Here is a 20,885-nt window from a genome sequence, read left to right on the forward strand (position 1 = left end):
GGTCATTGTCAGCTCAGGGGGAGGCAGGTTTTGAACATTTAAGTCACATGGCAGAGTGATGAAAAAAAAAAACCCAAAACAAACAAGAACAGCTACTAGAAAATCTATTCCATCAAGCTTCACACCATAAATTATACATTAATGTATACATTATAAAAGTACCATTATATATAGGAGATGTGCTGAAAGTCTCAATCAAAGATATAATCATTGGTCCAAAAACTTTAAGTGGCTAATACTCAATCTTCCAATCACTCGAAATAGATAAAAATTACTGCATCTTATCTGATGAACTCAAAGGTGAACTCCATTCCATATCCTGCCCACATGTCCATCTTAAATATTTAAAAAAATGCATGACTTGAATTTATTTTTAAAAATGTATATACCCTCTCCTTGGAACAATTCAATTCAAGATGGTGTACAAGCAATTAAGTGATGATAAAATTAGAGAAAATAGCTTACAAACCACTACCATTAAAACAAAATAATAACCTAACATATTGTCCAGCAATACCCAGTGTCCAGTTTACACAACCAGGCCACATGGAAATAATGTTTCATATCCTTAGGGAACTGCCACAAGGTGATGTCTTCCTGGAGCCCATCAGAAGCCCATTCCACAGCTGCCACTACCCTATGATGTGGTCTTTCCCATTTCTCTTGCCCCATCTCCTAACAATCTGGCACCACTGTGTTTGTGACGACCTCCATGTCTACCTTGGGGCATTGTTTGCAGATATTCCTATAAATGAATTTGTTTCTCATTCTTTAATACCTTAGATGTTATAACCAGCATTTTCAAACATCCCAGATGTTTGAAAGCTTGACAATTAAATTTGAGATTTCCTACTAAGGTAACATCATATACTCCTAAAGCAGGTGTGAGCCGAAACATGGCTGCATCAAGCAGGTGACTTTTGTACCAGCAAATGAACTAAACATTATTAGACTTTTTACCATACTACTTTTCTTGAATTTTTTTTTTCAGTCCTTATCTTCTGACTGTGAACTGTTTTTTTGTTTGTTTGTTTTTGTTTTTTTTGCCTCTTTGACAATGTTAGAGTTTAACTTACCATCATTCCCCATATCCATCAAGTCCTATTTTCCAACTCTTCCTTTAAACTCACAATCTGTGCACAAAGAATACTGTCAACTCCTCAGCCAAACCCTCATTTCAGTCTCTTACCCTACCTTCCCCTTCCCTAATAAACCTTTGGGTTATTAACTGCTGACCCAGTACATCATGTGTTGAGCAATTCTGTGTCGCAAAGGAGCAAGCTAATTATTTATAATCATACTCCCTGATATTCAGCCAGCTATGGTCAGCATTTTTTTAAACGCTTACTGTTGCCTGCTAAATTAGCCCCCAATATTCAGTGCCAGGCCATGATTGTGCACCAGCACTGAATACTGGGGGCTACATGTGGGCAAGCTGGGTGGCTGAGCTTATGTGAGCCCAGCCAATATTCAGCCAGGTACCTGCATAAGAGTTTTATGTGGGCCCCAGCTGAATATGTGGCTGGGACCCAAGTAAGCTTTTTGTAAAAAAAAAAAAAAAAAAAAAATTGAAGCACCCCCCCCCCCCCCTTGGCTGAATATAGCTGGCACCCGCATAAGCTCTGGCCCATTATGTAGGCTGAATCCAGTAGGTGGGGCTTGCCCACCACATTGATACATCCAAAACAATAGCAAACGCTGTTGAAAACGCTTATTAGAAATAACGGAGTGCCTGTATATGGTCCATCTGTAAAAAGTCTAAAGCTGTTCCAGTTGGATAGGCAGTACTTTAAAAGGTTAAAGGATCTTATTTTATATTTTTTTGTTTGATGGTTTGTTTGTATTTTTAATTTGAAACCTTTCCACATCTACATATCATAAAATAAAATTGAATATCACTAAAACAACATAAAAAGTTATTGAAGCTAGTAGAAACAGCAGTAATAAACTCTGTATTTTGTGCTCATTTTTCTACACTGTTCTATAGAAAACAGTAATACATGGCCAATTTTAAGTGAGGATATCCTGTTTCCTGATGGGTTCGTCTTAACTGTTGTAATCTGCCTCGAGAAGCTTCGCATTGTAAAGATGGAATATATTGTAATTAAATGGAAGTAAAATTAAACTCTCATTGGGGAACATAGCATCACATCCTCGCATCATCTTTGTTTTGTAGAAGTTTACATTTTAGATACAAAATGGATTATTCTATTTTGAGCGTGTTTCAGGGACAAGTGTTTTTATAAGAGAAAATATTTTTGATTCATGCAGCTCTGTCATTTGTTGAAACATAACGAAATGGGCTATAAACCCCTAATACAGTCTTATACCCCTAGTATGACTTATACTGTGCCAAAACTGAAAACTTATCTCTTCTATCTGGTTGATAATAAAAGTAGCTCATTGTGAACGCTATCCACCCTAAAAGGTTGTTTATGTGGCTGTACATGAGGAATTGTGATATTACATAAATAAGTGTGTGTTTGTTCCTAGTCATGCATCCAAATGTGTTACAATCCTTTCAAGAAAGCCAGTTTGTCATTTAACTTATTAGTGGAACATAACCACAAAGGCATGGTATGGTCGCATGTTCAGTATGGTAATACTAGAGCTCAGCTAAGGAACATGTTTTGAGTTGATCTTCTCTGGATCAAACTTTCTTTCCATGTGCCATTACCATCCAGTTGGATAGGCAGTGCCTTAAAAGGTGGAGGATAAAGGATTTTTTTTTAAATTTGACATTTATATCCCACATTATCCCAAGCAAACTCTGGATCAATGTGGCTTACATTTGGAAATACAGTGAGACAAAATAATAGAATTCAATAACATCATGGGAGCATGTAGACAGATCTGTCTGAAACATTTAACAAAGTTGAGATTAGCATATATGCCCAACTGGGCATTTGTCCTTTTAATGATGCCACATGTTCAGAAATCATAGCCATAAGTACAAACGGTTATTCAGAGATTCACATTCATACACGTAATGCAAAAGTAATCAACTTCTACAGAGTACATCTAAAACTTTTTTAATTTTGTTTTAATCATCTTTATTCAAAGCACAGAATGTTGGTAGATAAGCTTAATACAGAATTTAAAAAAACGATGGACCCTCCAGCATGGCACAATATAAACTTTTACAAAGAAACATATCCCAAGAACCCTTCCCCCTCCTTCCCTCCCTATAAGCCCAACTGACTGTTTCCACTCACCAAAATACAACAGATGTACAGATCAGTGGGCTCCAAAGCAGTACAAAACAAGTAGTCATAAACAGTTTTATACCAAATTGTTTAACCACCCTTAGGTTTCACCTTTGGGTTTAGCATGCAAGGTCTGGATAAACAAACTTAAAACAATCAAAGTTTAAATCAAATGCCCAAAATATATAATGTTTGCTAGTGATAATGAAACAGTGATGGTATATTCACATAGCAGGCAGCCAACAGATGTATTTTCCACTGAAACTAACTTTATATGAACTTGGCTGCCAAGTATGCTGCTTGCTACTGTATTTTGGCAGTGTATTGTTTGCATAATAAAATCGCACTCATCTATATATGCACATAGCCGTGAGGCACAGATTTAAAAAAAAAAAAAACATTTTACAACCATTCAAACTTGAAGGACTATATATAACATAACTGGAAAATGTTGGCACATTTAGACCGACTCTGGACAGAACATCTGCATGAAGGAAGCTCTTCCCTATTTATTCAATACTTGTCTTTGAAATAGTAGTAATTTAAAAAAAAATCAAGTTCATTTTTATAATATATCACGTACTTTCCACAAAACAAAAGGAGCAAGTTCTCCCACACCATCTTTTTCTTTTGATGTATCCACAAGGGAAAAAACACGTTAAATGTAATTTCAACCTGATGTTTAAAAAAAACAAACAAACCAACAACCCATTATATTTAGAAACTCTGAATGTTGAGCAGCTGATTCTTATAAAATAATGCCTATTTTGGTGGCCCTTTTACTAGGTGAAAAAATCTCTGCACAAATACAACACCTGCTAGGGGAGTCCCTATGACCAGCCCCTCCAATTGACACACTGATGTATAATTTAGAACAAACTACTACTCTTAATGGATGAAAGGTTATTTTGTTCCGACGGTTCCTCTGTGTACATCCATATGCTGCACAAGCCAGCATGTTTGAAAATATAAGTGAGTTCAAGTAAAAATGCATAAATGACAAGGTGGATGCAGCAGCTGATAGGTTTGTTTGCTTTGTTTTGGGTGTACAAAGATGGCTGTATTGGGGGGGGGGGGGGTCAGCTTCAGCTTTTTGGCGTCATGCCATCTGTTCTCAGTCTAACCTCCTTAGTTCATCAGTGGTTGGGAGATTGAATATTAGCACTTTTAAAACTTTTGGACCAATGGTTATATCTTGATTTTTTTTTCAGTTTGATGAATTTTGAAAGGTCTCCCATGTGACAGTCCTCTCTTATATGTTCATAGATTTAGGGGCATGGCAAACGAGGCATAGTCCAACCACAAAGGTGAACAGAAAAGAAAATGAGCCTTCCACCCCTCCTCCTTACTATTACTGTGGCTGTACCACTGCCATATCTCCCTCCCTGGACCTGCAGTGACAGCAATGACTATAACAGAAGAAGCTGATGCAAGGTGTCTCAGGACATGCCTGGATGTTCACAGAGTCCTGTGTGCAGGGTTCAGACAAACTACATTGGCCTCTTTTATTTTTTATGACCATTAATGCTGCTGGAACTCCTGGGCACATCTTGGGAAAGGAGGTTGAAGGGGCCACAAGAATGAAGGTTCACCTAGGGTGCCTTAATCTTGCACTGCCCTGGTCAGAGCACAATATTCTGAGATGCAGTGAAAAATATCAGTTCCGAGACCCTTCTGACCCATCACAATCCCTTTGTTTCAGGAAGAGGTGAGCTGTGCTGTGTGGTGGAACTGGACTGTCCCCCGCAGCAAAAGCAGACGAGACCGGTGAGAAGGAGCAGTTCGGAGGTGGCATGGAGCGATGAGATCTCTCTGTAAGGAGCTGTGAGGGGCAATGCTCTGGGACACTTCAGAAACAAACACTGCAACTTTAGATTGTATAGCTGTTGGGGATCATTTTCATTAGTATGTGTGTTAGTTTTAACTTTAAAGAATGGTAATTTTGCTGCTGCTTTTCTGCTTTGAACACTGGGTACTATTTTTATTTAACTTTACTATTAGTATTTGTAATTCACTCACTAATATTACAGACTGGACCAAATAATAATTTTATAGACAAAATATAAACAAACTTTTTACAATCAAATCCAAACAAACCAAGGCAAACTAGAATGACAGAACAAGAGGTACTAGGTTACTACTGCTTCACTGCTTATCTTCTTTCTGTTCTCCCCCCTTCACTTATCCCTCAAGTATATTATTGTAAAAAGTTTAGCCGTTTTTGATTGCTGCCTATCTGTATCATAGTTTAATCATATTTATTGTATTTGTACCCCACATTTTCCCACCTTTTTGCAGGCTCAATGTGGCTTACAGAGTGTAGATATGATAACATCGTTACATGATTTAAAAGCAGTCGATCGTAAGCAGAGGTGAAAGAGGATTTAGATGGAAGGTGTTAGGTAGGTCGTGTGAGAGGTATTTTGGTGTTTGGGTGGTTTAAGGAATGATTTGTTTCATTGAGGGTGACTTTTGTAAGCTTTGTTGAAGAGATGTGTTTTCAAAGCTTTGCGAAAGCTGGTTAGATTGGTCATGGTTTTCAGGGCCATGGGTAGTGCGTTCCAAGACTCTGTGCTTTTGTACGCAAGGTAGTAGCATAGGCCTGTTTGTATTTCATTCCTTTACAGCTGGGGAAGTTCAGATTGAGGAATTTGCGGGCTGATCTTTTGGCATTTCTGGGCGGTATGTCCACTAGGTTTAACATATAGAGTGGGGCATCTGTGTGAATGATTTTGTGTACAGTCGTGCAGATCTTGAACTCAATTCGTTCCTTGAGCGGGAGCCAGTGCAGTTTCTCTCTTAGGGGTTTCGCACTTTCGTATTTAGGTGTTCCAAAAATGAGTCTGGCTGCGGTGTTCTGGGCTGTTTGGAGTTTTTTGATGGTCTGTTCTTTACAGCCTACGTACAGAGCGTTACAGTAGTCCAAGTGGCTTATTACTAATGATTGTACTAGGGTGCGGAAGATATTTCTTGGGAAAAAAGGTTTCATTCTTTTGAGTTTCCACATCGATTGGAACATTTTTTTTGTTGTATTCTTCGCGTGGGTGTCAGTGAGGTTTCGATCAATGGTGACTCCAAGAATTTTCAGATTTTCTGAGATAGGAAGTGTGTAGTAGGGGGTGGTTATTGTAGGTTGGTAGTTTGTGTTGTATTGGGAGGTGAGGACTAGACATTGAGTTTTTTCTGCATTGAGTTTTAACTTGAATGAGTCTGCCCAAGAGTGCATGATCTGTAAGCTCTGGTTGATCTCGTTGGTTATTTCGTTTAAGTCACTTTTGAATGGGATATGGATCGTAACGTCATCAGCATATATGTAGGGGTTAAGGTTTTGATTGGCTAGGAGTTTGGCTAGGAGAACTGGGCCTCCGATTCCGAAGTACTCTAGTAGATGTAACAAAATTTCATGATCCACCATGTCGAAGGCACTGGACATGTCGAATTGTAGTATGAGTATGTTCTTGCCGGTTGCGATCGTTTTTTTGAATGAGTTCATTGCCGACACTAGTACAGTTTCAGTGCTATGATATCAAAGTCAGAGGGCCTTATTTGAGAAGCATCTACACATGCAAATTGTATTTATTAGGATTTGTTTACCACCTTTTTGAAGGAATTCACTCAGTGGTGTTCATGTAAATACATGTCTAAATTAGTGATTTCAGAAAGACACTATTTGCCCGTGTACTACCCACCTGACCAAGGGCTTTATCACAGATGGGCCATGATCCCTCTGTTTTGGAGTCTGGCCCATCCAGTCTGTGGCAGTAGCACAGGCCAATAAGAGGAGAACTGAAGGTGGTGTCAGCATCAACACAGCTTAGTGCCTACCCATGTTATCCTCAAGCCCCGCCAAAAAATCAGGGGGGAGTGGCAAGAGTGTGGTTTAGGCATGCTGAAAAACTAGATGACTACCATTTTGCAGTGGGAAGCCATTAAAAAAAAAAAGCACTCTTCCCCCCCCCCCCCCCCCCCCCGCCCCACCACCTGTTGTGAGGCTCACTCAAGTGGCAGCTTGAAGGGGCAGTAGGAGCAATCTCCAGTTGCTACTGCTCCATCTAGCATCTGGGTTGAAAGTGGCACCTCTTGAATCTGATGGCAGGGAGTCTCTCTAACTCATTGCATCTCCTGCATATTTATAGACAAAGGCTCATTTTTGCATGGGATGTCGAGGAAGGTATTGAGACACCCTGCCCTGGATGTCTTCATCCTTTTTCACATATATAGTATTGTACACTGCTTTGATATTCTTTGGCTAAAAGGCGGTGTAGAAAGTAACTGAATATGGAGACAAACAAAGCAGATCAATCAGTGATATGGTTCAAAACTTTATTTTCAGAGATTCGCCCGACACAGACTGTGGGCAAAACACAGTCTGTGTCGGGCGAATCTCGGACAATAAAGTTTTGAACCATGTCACTGATTGATCTGCTTTGTTTGTCTCCACGTTGGATTTTGCAGATCGCTTGCCATCTTGTTTCTTAGAAAATAACTGAATATACAGAAACATCTGTTCTCTTGTTATCCTTTCCTTCCTTGATAGAGAGCTGGGCCCAGGGAGTAAGGAGCTGAGACTGAAGGTGCTGGGGAACTGCGATGATGGAGAAAGTGAGTGCAACAAAGTTCTTGACCTGATCCAGACTTTCATTGTGTCTGTCCTGTAATTACACATGTGGGCCTGCCTTGCTGTTCCCTTCTGTAGATCTACAGTTTAGAATAGCCCAGGCAGTCAGATTTGCAGGATGCCCACAATGAATATGCATGAAGTACATTTTCATGCGCTATCCGTTATATGCAAATGTATCATGCATATTCATTCATTCATTATGGGATATCCTGAATACCTGACTGGATGGCTGTGTCCAGAGGACTGAGTTGAGAACCCCTTGCTTAGAATAAAGATGGCAGCTATCAAGTATGGACATCCACTGATGCCACATGGCCTTTCTGGTACCCAGAGGGAGGTGAAACCATGAGATAGTGGAGAATATGACGTTGACATAGAACTTGAAGAAGAAAAGCTACAGAGAATATGGAAGAAGGGTGGGGTTGAGGGTTTAGTAAAGAAATTATTGTGAATGTATTTTTTGTTGCACACAGGTTTGCTGCTGGGTCATACCTCTGTGTCTTTAGAGTCTCCTTCCAGAGCTCTGTATGGGAAGCGAGTGTACCCCCTAACATCTGGTCTTGAGCAGTCCGGGGCACCTGCACCCACCATTTCACTAGAGGTAATATGGCTTAAGAGGCTGTTGCCTGGTTTGCTCCAGATTCCAGAGGCTTTAGTTTAGTTTAATTTAGTTTTTATTTATTTTAAAAAACATAGTCCGCACAGTCTCATTGTTCTAGGTGGATTTCAAACGTAACATTCATAATCAAAACAAACATCACACAACGTCATTAGTAGATCTCGTGGAAAAAATTTTCAAACGAGCCTTTTCAAATAAAATATATTTTTGATTGCTCCTTAAATAACTCCATATTTTTTTTTAATGATTTTAATGTGAAATTGTCAAAATACAAACGAGTGCCAAAACATCTTTGAAACAATAACATAAGGAAAACACAAATAACATTAAGAGCAGGTCTGTCTCTAACCATCTGTAGTAGAAAACAGTATAAAATTACAATTTTCTTTCCTCCCTCTCTTCCCCCCCCCCCCCAATCCCCTCAGTACTATAAACTTATCATTTATGCAAACATTTCAGGAGAATGTCTTCATAAATTGTTTTTAACTGGTTTCTTTACTAAACCACAATAGAAAATGGCCTTACCACATGTTACCACATAGTAATGTAGAACATTTCCATGCACTAATGCCATTTATTCCATGGCCTTCAATTTGCTATTTTTCAATTTTTTTCAGGCCATGCACTAACATTAGGAGGTGCTAAGGGCTCCTATGTTCAGCATGTGTAAACCAGATAGTACTCAGTAACACCCATTCTCCACCATAACAAACTCTCAGCCAAAAAAATAAGCAGCACCATTACTGCACATTAATGGCAAAATTAATGTAGGGCATTTTACCTTGTCAGCCCTTTTTTTTTTTGCCAGGTTAAGCAGGCATTAGCACTTGTCACATGTACTGTTCTTGGCAAAGTACAGTGTAGCTTAAACAGCCAGCTTAAACCATCCACAAGTAGAAGATTTACCAGTAGACTCTCAGTTCTTAGGCAAATCTTCTTTATTGTAGTACTTGGAATAAACAAAATCCAATTTACAGTTCAGTTGCTTGGAAGAGAATTGTTGCCTTCTGCAATAGTCTGATCTAGCCACTCCAGAGACAAGGAATTGGCCAGAACCTCAGCCCAGCTGAGAGGAAAAGCTGTAACTCGAATGAAATAAAGGGGAGAAACTCGGGGTAAATAAAAGGGGAATGATTTGGGGAGATGGTGAAAAATCTTGATGGAATTACAGTAAATTAAGGAGGGATCAGCCCTAGAAAAGCTGATGCAAGCAAGATTGGGCTCTTTCACACAGCCCACAGGGGCAGAGGGAAGGCAGGCCCTAGCTCAGACCTATGAGCCAATAGGGAAACTCACAAGGATTCAATCACAGGATACTGCAAACTATATAGGGAAGGGGGAAAACCCAGTACACAGTACTATCTATACACAGACAATGCAATTGAATACAGATAATACTCATATTAAATGTACCTAACAATGCACCCTGCCTCCATGAATGTGGGGGCAGAATAACACAGCTTAGTAGACGGGCCCCTTGTGTCAAAAGTCAACTTTAAGTAACTGCAGGGGTAATGCATTTCATAGCAATGGATTTATCATTTGAAATGTTGTAAAGGCCATGGATGGTACTTCAGGAAGGTTTTTGTCAGCTGATCTTAAAGACCTGAGCTGGTCTTTAAATTTTAGCTGGCCTTTAAAATTTAAGGGTTAAGGCTATTGTAGTGGTAAGTTTTGTGCAACTTGCAAAGCACAAAGGACACAATTATTATTATTAGCATTTGTATAGCGCTACCAGACACACGCAGCGCTGAACACCTGATACAAAGAGACAGTCCCTGCTCAAAAGAGCTTACCATCTAAATAATACAGACAGACAAGACAGTTACGGGTGAGGGAAGTAATGGATGAGAAGGGAGGAAGGGACAAGGGGAGGGCAATTGTGGCTAGGAGCTAAAAGCAGCATTACAATAGTCAAAATGAGAGAAAACATAACTTTGGAGAATTAACTGGAAATTTTCTGGTGTTAATAAATCTAGTAATCTCTGTATTTGTAATTTAAAAAAAATAGTCCTGATGGTATATGTCAGATGAGCTCTCAAAGATAGTCAAGCAACACTTGTAAATAACAAAATTTCTTTTAAGAATTGGTATTGTACAGCCATCAAAAGTAAAATTAGGAGGGCAGTTTTTCTCAAATTAGATCAAGCTAAGAACAGAACTTTCTGCCATGCTCAACTGAAATCTATTAGCAGCTAATCCAATTTTGAATAAGTTGAATGCATTGTGTCACATGTTTTAAATGTCTTATCCTCAATTTTAGCTAGCTATAGGTGTAGAAACCCTAAGAGGGGGGCCAGGAGTGCTGCAGCATAGAACATAGAATCATATATAAAGTTTTGATTCTTACCCTCAAAGTGCTCAGAACAGATTTACTTAGGTACTTAGGATTCCCTACATACCTAAGGTCCTCCCAAGGACTATCACTAATCACACCCTCTCCAAAAGACATTACACAATGTGATACCTGCAAGCGAGCCTTCTTCGGAGTAGCCCCCACATTCTGGAATCCACTTCCTGAAAGGCTCCACTTAATACAAGACTATCTCTACTTCAGGAAGCAGGTGAAAGCTTGGCTCTTCAACCAGGCCTTTAATGAAAGTAACTAACTAACTTGTTAGCAGGGTTGCCAGGTGGAAAATTTTTTCCCCACCCAAACCAGCCCAAAACCCGCCCAAAGTCAAACCCCGCCCCTGACGCCCCCGCCGTCACCGGCCCTGCCTCCCCCGTCATCGGCCCCGCCCAGAACGTCACTAACCCCACCCAAAATGTCACTAACCCTGCCCAAAACGCCACTAGCCCCGCCCCCCCCCGCGGCCCAAAAAACCACCGAAAGACCCCAAAACAAGCCCAAAATACCGCAACCCGCCACGGGCAAAACTTTCCTGCGGCGGGTTGCGGAAAACCGCCCAATTGGGCGGGAAAACCGCACACCTGGCAACACTGCTTGTTAGTCTCACTCATAAACACAAGGAGTGACAAGGGCTGCACATACTGCAGCAGGACATGTTTATCCACTCCTACCCTAGCTGAGATAATATTTAACCATCTCTCTGACCTCATGTGCAACTTTCTTTAAATCAGTCACCTTACTTTCTAACTCTTCTTACTCTCTTACTTATCTATATGTTGCATCTTTGCTTTACCCTTCACTATCAATTAAAATGTTCTATTATGTATTGTGCTGACATTGTAAGTAGTATACTATGACATATTTTGTATTTGAATATTTTTACTGCTGTAATTGCCTCCTGCTCATGTTTGATCTATTCTTACTGTACACTGCCTTGAGTGAATGCCTTCAAAAAGGCGGTAAATAAATCCTAATAAAATAAATGCCTAGTAGAGTTTTGCGTTTTTAAATGACCACTGCCTGGTAGTTCCAGGGCCCAAAGCTACACAACTGCAAGTTTAACCAGACGTGCCTTTTTATTTTTTTAGCTCCTTTTACCTAGAATAATCTTCCCCTCTCTATTCGCAGTGAGTTTGCTTTCAAAACTTTTAAATTGGCAGTTAAAACCTGGCTATTTCATCAAGCACTTAATAATGGGTAAACTCAGAGTCTCCCTCGATGGTCGCTGCACTTTCCTGTGTCTAAATTCTTTTCTTTTCCCAGTACTTTCTGTCTTATATGATGGCATTATTCAACCCTGTCCTTTTTTTTAGTTTGTACACTGCTCAGTTCTGCAAGTCAGTTGGGAGTGGTATATTGTAGTAAATTTTTAATAAACCATAAGCTGCTTGCAAATATTTATCCTCTGCTGAACTTCTTACAGGACCTATTTACTGCCTCTTATCTATTTCCTGGGAGTTGAGATCCTATCACATAACATAATCAAGCGTGGGAAGAAAAAAGTATTGTTTGTGAACATGGAAGGGCTCATGACATCCAAACACAACAGAAGACCTAATACCAAGTAAAGTTTATTTGACCACCTTGATTTGCTTGTTCCTGTAGTTTTGCCAAGAGACACTGCAATCGCAAAGCAGCCAAGGTGCCTCAAGCCTGCGAACCAGCATTACCCCTACCAAGAAGATTGAGATGGATCGTACCATCATGCCTGATGGCACCATCGTGACAACAGTAACCACTATTCAGTCGAGGCCCAAGATGGACTGCAAACTTGGTAAAACTTGGTTGAATATTGCTAAATAGGCAGGTACTTTGAAGACATAAAAAAAGAAAATTTGCCTATGTAAATATCAATAGTAGGAGATATGGACACTTAGAACACAATGATTCCTCAAGATAGTCACAAAAGATAATGATCGCTATCAGTTATGTAAGCTATGACGTTCCCACACATAAAGCTGCTTCTTTCTTCTTTTTTCATTGCTGTTTTTGTATTCCCTATTTGGGGGGGGGGGGGGGGGCGTTCCGGTACTTTTAGGAGCACTGGTTAATTCTCAAGAGGTTTCTTCTTGGTTTGGATGGATTTACAGTTTCCTTTGATTTTCCTCTGACTTCTAATGTAGATCATTGGTATCCATTTGGTTGTAGTCCCCTGATGTGGACTTGTCATGCGGTTTCTGGTTCCCTGGAATGAAGTGGCTGAATTTTTTTCCTTTTGTTTATGGTTTTCCTTGTATGGATTAGTTAACCAATTTACTTTTGGGTTATGGTTTCATGGTGGTATTTGACTGAAGGGTATTCTCCTATCCTCCCTCCTATCCATCTATCCTCCCAAGCCTTTATTGTATAGTATGACTGGTTATACACCACTCTGCACCTGGGCTAGTTTGCTAAACACACTGTAACTTAGATCAGTTCCTTATCTTGTTTACCCGCCCAACTGACTCTGTACCACCCATCTTGTCCCATCTATATATCTGCACTTGGCCCCTCGGCTAAATGGGAAGCTGTATTGTAGAAAATCATTAGCATCGTATCTGTTCTTTGAATGTTCTAATGCGTGCTTATTAGATGTTTCATTAGTATTATGCTGACATTGCATTATATCTCTGTTCAGTGCTGTTAAATGTGTATTATTTTGATACTAGTAAAAAAGGCCCGTTTCCGAAACAAATGAAACGGGCGCTAGCCAGGTTTTCTTCATAGTGTGTATGTTTGAGTGAGTGTGTGTGTGTTTCAGAATGACTGTGTGCGAGTGCATATGTGAAACACAGTGAGTGTGAGAGAGTGAGTGTGTTCTCCCCCCCTGTTATGATAGCTAAAGTAGCATCCCTTCCCTTACAGGCGAGGGCAGGGCAAACACTCATGGGCAAACTTTGATCTACACCACCACAGATTTAGAATGTTGGGACTTATGGAGGCTTCATTAGAATGTTGGAGGTGTGTTTTATATATAGAGATTGTTTCATGGTAGTCCTATTAGGTTTTAATTTGCTGTTTTCAAGTTTACCTCATTTATTGTATTTATGCTCATATTTGGTCTTTTTTTTTTTTTTTTTTTTTTTTTACTATTGTTATGCTGTTAACAAAATTGGTCTTTTGTTTTGTTTTATGTTCAGCTGTACCTGCCTTTGGTGAATCTCTTCATAAAAGCGGTTAATAAATCCCAATAAATATATAAATAAAATTGTCTTGAGATGATCCCATCCAAATTGTTTGACTAACTCGTGGCTTCTTGCTAAAACTTAGGTGGCCCTTTCTTATCCCACATATGTTTATCTTTTGAATCTAGATTCTCCATCAAGGTCTCCATCCAAGATAGAAGTGACAGAAAATAAGCTGACTGTTCTATCTAGGAGCAGTTCTCCACAAGCATCTCCTAGCAGCAGCCGTAAGTATGTGAAATTTTACATCCTACAGGGATGTAATGGTGAGAGAGGACATTTCATAGAGTAACGTAAGAAATGGCGGCAGTAAACACCAGCATGGCCCATCCAATATTCACAGAAAAGTGTACAGGTTTCTAACTGTTGCTCCATGCAGATTACCCCCTCTAAGCCAACTTAAACATTTAACGTAGTAGATGACGGCAGAAACAGACCTGCACAGTCCATCCAGTCTGCCCAACAAGATAAACTCATATGTGCTACTTTTTGTGTATACCTTACCTTGATTTGTATCTGCCATTTTCAGGGCACAGACAGTAGAAGTCTGCCCAGCACTAGCCCCGCCTCCCCTATTGGCTTTGCTACCCAATCTCGGCTAAGCTTCTGTGCCTTTATTTTGAACCACAAATTTAATTTGTGTTCACTCTAATTAACTGCATTGGAGGTTAGTGCAGCAGACTTTGATTCTGGGGAGCTGGGTTCGATTCCCTATACAGCTCCTTGTGACTCTGGGCAAGTCACTCAACTCTCCATTGCCCCAGGTAGAAATAAATACCTGTATATACCATGTAAACCAGTCTGAATGTAGTTGCAAAAACCACAGAAATTTAAGTTTCCATTTGAGTGGAATTATTCCATGCTCTTGCCAACAGCTTTGTCCATATTCACATTCCATCCTATGTATTACAAACATGTTATATGATCAGGATTTCATGTTGTTATTAGTAAATTTGTATATATTTTGTTCTATGTAATCGCAACACCTTGTCAGTTCTATTTCTGTTATATTGTGAGCCATATTGAACTTGAATCCTATTTGAGATAATGTGGGATATAAATGCCATAAATATGGATCCTCTCTGTTCCATGCCTTTTTGAAATCTCCTCACTGTTTGTTTGTTTTTGTCTTCACCACCTCCTACAGAAAAGGAGCATGCCGGGAGAGGTGATGGGGACAAAGTGACACAATTCCAAAAGGCATGGGATAAACAGAGAGGATACGGAATGAATTAAAGATGAACCCAGACCAATTGCTTAGATCCAGTTTACCAACATCCTATCTTTTCTTTTAAACTGTTATTTAGGCTTTGCCTTAAATATTATTTCAATGAATAATTTTACTGTTGTATCCCACAAAATATTTTTCTTTTTGCTTTGTTTTAAATCAAACATACAATTTTCACTGGGGGAAAATGACCTCAGCAACCTTATTTACTACTAACTAACTAACATTTTTAAAGCGCTACTAGGGTTACGCAGCGCTGTACAATTTAAACATAGAAGGACAGTCCCTGCTCAAAGAGCTTACAATCTAAAAGACAAGAGAACAATCTAAAGACAAGTGTACAATCTAGAGGACGAGTGAACAGTTAATCTGATAGGGTGGAGAGATTGGGGCATTCTATATTTCTCAGGCGGTTAGGCACCGAAGGCAGCATTTAAGAGGTGCATTTTGAAGCCCACATTTTCCCCACCTATTTGCAGGCTCAATGTGGCTTACAGAGCTCTGTTATGGTAATGCCATACCAGGATGTCAGATACAATTATTGATGCAAAGAGATTAAAGATGGAAAGAAGTATTAATAAAATAGGTATAGAAAGATGATATTCGGATTAGAGTGGATTGGTGATGTGGTATAGTTGAGCTATGGGGTCTCTTTGTAGGCCTTACTGAAGAGGTACGTCTTTAGGGATAATCAACGCAGACTGTAAAAATCTTTTTGTCTGCTTGAACCTTAGGTTCCTTTTTTTTTTTTTTTTCTTTCATCAGTCCTCAAAAACCCATAAAATCATTTAATTTTCAGTGCAAGCAGTTAAAAAGCTATGCGGCCAGCAAACTAATGACTCTGGGCCAGTGAAATGTGGTAAGCAGGGGGCGCCAGCATTCGAGGGGCACCAGAAACCGCCGAGGCTTCCGGTGGCAAGTCGCGGCAGCCATTTTGAAAACACAAGCCGTGCTGGGCACAGTAGTAACAGCGGGCAAGAAAGAATGGGGTTCTTTCCTGCCCCTGAAGAAGCCACTAGTCAAGGTATGACCAGGGAGGGCTTTAGTGTGTGGGAGGGAGGCGGCAACTGCATCAGTGGGGGGGGTTGTGTGCAGGAGGGGCAGCAAATGCAGTGGTGGGGTGGGTTGTAGTGTGTGGGAGGGGGCAGCGGGCAGGTTTTGGCACAGTATAAATCACACTCATCACAAGGACAAAATATAAGAAAACCAATGGACTGCATTAGGGGGCTTATAGCCCATTTAGTTATGTTTAAACAAATGGAAGATCTGCATGAAAGAAAATATTTATTATTTTCACTTATGAAAACCACTTGTCCCTGAAACGTGCTCAAAACAGAATAATCCATTTGTACACAAGAGATGAGGTGAAGATGTAATTCCATGTGACCCAATGAAAGGAGAGTTTTTAATTTTAATTGAATTAATTTCACAGTATATTCCTTCTCAAGGCAGATTACAACAGTTAAGATGAACCCATCAGTAAATAGGATATCCTCACTGAAATTTGGCTATGTATTACTGTATTGTATAGAACAGTGTAGAAAATGAGCATAAAAAATGACTTTATTGGTGTTGTTTTTACCAGCTATAATAATTTTTTAAGCAGTTTTAATGATTTCAATTTTATTTCATGATATTTATATCTACATATGGGAATCATTCAAATTAAAAAGCTGTCAAATAAGTTTTTTTTTTAAAAATCCATTTTGTTCTCCACCTTTTAGGGCACTGGGCTGGAAAAGGGGGCAGGATGAGAGAAGGGGAGAGGGAGAAGAGAGAGAGAGGGGGCGCCGACTGATTAGTTTGTAGGGGGGTGCCAGAGACCCTAGCACCAGCCCTGTAATAACTTATCTTTTTACTCATCAAAACCCAACGGGGCCCATGTCACCTTCCTCAATGGCTTCTTCAGGGATGATTTATGAACAGCATAGCCAAAAAGTGTAATTTCTATGCACCAATTATGTATTATCCATGCCGCATATTGTCCCCTCCTTTCACTACTAAAAAAGAACCAAATTAAAAGAAATGTTCCGTGTCTGTAGTTCTGCGCGTAACAGCTGTTGCAGAATGTTAACATAAACGGTCTTCATGCAATAACCTTTAGGCGTGTCTGCTTACACCGTCAGTGGCTGATGTAAATATCCACGCCTAAATATTAGTTGCATGCTTAACTGTTATACTCTGTACCATTAGCATGTAAGTGCTCGGCATACCTCTGTTAAACTTTTACTTCAGTGCCTGCTGGTATTACTGCAATTTAGAGAGAGAGCTCTCGGCCGATCTCGGTATTGGTCTGAAATTTGCACTCGAGAACCGGAGCATATGCCAAAGCTTTTCAACGTTTGTTCGTACATTAGACACCAGACGGATTACTTTGTTCACATCCTTTTAAAGGCTCCTGATGCAGGCCTGATAGGCCGAAACATGGCCTGTGTCGAGTCTTGGATGTTAATAAATGTTTGAACTTTTTAACATAGTCTGGTTATTGTTTGTCACTGTGTTTGTGTTAAGTTGGCTGTGAGGGTCTTTGTTCTTATGTACCTAAATATATAACACTGACCTGCCTATGTGCCTCATGTCCACACACCCTTACAGTTACACTGTAAAGAATTTGCATGCTAAAGTTATGAAATACTAAGTGCAGTTATATATGTAACAGAAAATTAGTGTGAGTTATCACCAATGATTGACAAATTAGCTGCTATATGGAACTAACAACCAATTATGTCATACGTGCAACTGTAGGTATTTTATAACTGCATGCAATTTTCATATAAAACTGGCGCAAAAGGTTTATAGAATGAAGGGGTTAGTGCATTTCTACTCAAAACAGAAACTTGAAAGGGTAACCTGCATGGAGCGACAGTTAACAACAGCCCTAGCCACCTTGTCTGGGCAATGCTTGTGCTCATCTGCCACCATTTATTATGTTACTACAGTGAAACTTCTGCTGTCACCATACAGACGTTATATAATTTGTTCAAGCAAAAGTTTGGGTGCATCAAACTGAACCTGTTTACTATCAATCCCTGGAGTTTTTTCTCAATCTGACTAATTTCTTATATATGGGTTTTTTGTCTTGTTGGCATAGGGGATAGTCACATGTCCAGTGGTCTGGATCCAGTGGCAGAAACGGCAATCAGACAGCTGACAGATACCACTAACAAGCCTGTAAAGAAGACCCCAACCAAACGCAGCACCTTGATTATATCGGGAGTCTCCAAGGTAGCCGGCTAAGAAACTGGAGAGGATATTGTATTTGGCACAGGATCTGCTATGAAAGTTAGTTGTTATGATAAAGAAGAGGCTTGGGGTCAGAAGGGCAGACCAAGAGGATAAGGCGAAATGATCCAGAGTCACATAAAAATAGGAAAAATCTGGAGGGATTCAATAGAAATGTAGAGGTCAAACACATGGACTGGAGGACAGTTTAAAGGAAGAAGCTTGGGGGTCTGGTACTACCGGAGGTTTTTGTTGTTGTTGTTGTTGATGGACAGAATAATATCCCAATACTTCAAGTACCCTTCTTGTTTCTCACTTAGGTTCCTATTGTGCAAGATGAAATGTCACTCTCTCTGAGTTATGCAGCATCCATGGAGGCCACAATGCAGGGTGAGTCCTGTATGTCTGATGAAGCTCAGACTTCAGATCCTTCCTCAATGCTGGAAACAGCTCTCTCAGGACAGAGGACAAGCCAGGAGGCAGACGAGACCACAAGATCTGACATATCGGACAGACCCTCGGTGGATGATATAGAATCTGAAACGGGATCCACAGGCGCACTGGAAACCCGCAGTTTGAAAGATCACAAAGGTAGATGGATGAGAGAGTTTCAGTTCTTACATTTTCACTCTGATTCAGGCAGTGAACGTGTGTGTGTGAGTGTTTTCAGTTCTTACATTTTCATTCTGATTCAGGTAGTGAAAATGTGTGTATGCATGTGAGCTCTTGTTATACATACTTAAAAGGGTGTCACTTCTTAACATTATCACGCATAGAAATATACAAATGAAGGCAGGTAAGACAGTATGGCCCATCCGTACCATCTACTATCCCTTCCTCTCTCTTAGAGATCCTATGTACTTGTCCCAAGCTTTCTTGAATTCAAATAATCTTGGTCTCCACCACCTTCACCTGAAGGCCGTTCTTTACGGAAAGGGTGGCGGATGCATGAAAGCATTTCCTTAGATTATTCCTGAGTCTGTTCCCTTTCACCTTCATCGTATACCCCCTCATTCCAGAGCTTCATTTCAATTGAAAAAGACTTGCCTGCTGTGCATATATGCCATGAAGGTAGTTGTATCATATCTGCCTTCCCTTGCCTTTCTTCTAAGGTAACATATTGAGATCTCTCCCCCACTCCCTTCAATTCTGTAATGTTAGGGTCTAAATGAAAGCGCCATTTCTGCGTTAAGATTAGAGTACTAGCACATATGCATGTGAATGTAACATTCACGTATGTAAGTGCCAGTTGGACACTAAGTGGTATTTTTCAGGTTTACCCCCAGATTTTATATAGCGCGCCTAGCGTTCCGTGCTGAAATGCAAGCGGATTTATAACAGCCGCGTGCAACTTAATTGGCTTAACAAGATAATCAGCATTGTTAACAGCACTGAACAAGCAACAATGAGCACTAATTGGCAATAATTAGAATTTACGCACACAATCACTAAGCGCATTCTGTAATGCAGAGCTAACTTCTAACACGAGCAGGAAAAAAGGGGTGTAGTTATGGGTAGGGAAATGGGCATTTCATGGGCATTCCAAAACTTACATATGTAATTATAAAATATGGCCCAGTGCACCTAAATCTACACGTCAGGATTTCTGCTATGGTTTTCAGTGATGTAAATGGACATACGTAGTTTTAGGTGCTGGGATATCAACTAGGCACATTCTGTAAACAGCACCTAAATGTAGGCACCGCTTATAGACTATGCTTAGGCGAAAATGTGTTTTTTTTTAGACGCTATATATATAGAATCCTTCTCCCCCCCCCTTAGCACACAACAGCAAGGGGAGAGGTGTCCATGTCAGACCGAATTACATGTCAGACCTAATCGACCTACCAGCCAGAAACGTACCCGCATCTACACAAACTCACCTAAATCTACACTACCTTAAGCTGCAAAGGTCTTAAATACAAATCTACGTACGCATCCAGCTCCTCCCACATCAGCACACAATTATGGAACGCACTACCAAAAGACCTGAAAACCATATACGACCACCTACATTTCAGAAAGTCACTCAAGACACACCTGTTTAGAAAGGCATACCCCACAGATCCAACGTAAATGCCTAATCTCTGCGACACAACACTTTAGCTCATAACAATAACCACTGAACTCTCCCGCCGAACAATTCGTCTGTGTGGTCCTACCACATGAACCTTACCATACCACAACTTCACCTTGTAATTGTATACACCGGAATATGCATCTGCTCTCCGGCACTATGTAAGCCACATTGAACCTACAAAGAGGTGGGAAAATTTGGGGTACAAATGTAACAAATAAATGTGGGCAGAGAATGGGCAGCTCCCACGCTTACACGTGTAACTTTTAGAACATACTATAAGTTGTGTGATCAAGTGCAACATTTACACCTGTCATTTACAATAGCGTAAGTGATGGCACCTAAATGTTGGCAAGCAAACGGCGCCCAGATGCCATTGTAGAATTTGTGCTCGG

General features: G+C 40.2%; 1 protein-coding gene across 1 annotated transcript in view; it reads left to right on the forward strand.

Annotated features, from left to right (window-relative positions):
• The window catches only part of C2CD2L (C2CD2 like), a 61,850-nt gene that overhangs the window by 35,530 nt on the left and 5,435 nt on the right, over positions 1-20,885 (forward strand). Inside the window, exons 7-13 of the mRNA XM_030220458.1 lie at positions 4,909-5,020; positions 7,744-7,808; positions 8,301-8,428; positions 12,405-12,573; positions 14,092-14,190; positions 18,283-18,416; positions 18,734-19,004. Of these exons, the coding sequence (XP_030076318.1) occupies positions 4,909-5,020; positions 7,744-7,808; positions 8,301-8,428; positions 12,405-12,573; positions 14,092-14,190; positions 18,283-18,416; positions 18,734-19,004 (978 nt within the window). The remainder of the gene's footprint in view (positions 1-4,908; positions 5,021-7,743; positions 7,809-8,300; positions 8,429-12,404; positions 12,574-14,091; positions 14,191-18,282; positions 18,417-18,733; positions 19,005-20,885) is intronic.

This window comes from Microcaecilia unicolor, chromosome 12 (assembly GCF_901765095.1).
Source record: "Microcaecilia unicolor chromosome 12, aMicUni1.1, whole genome shotgun sequence".
NCBI classification, from domain to species: domain Eukaryota; kingdom Metazoa; phylum Chordata; class Amphibia; order Gymnophiona; family Siphonopidae; genus Microcaecilia; species Microcaecilia unicolor.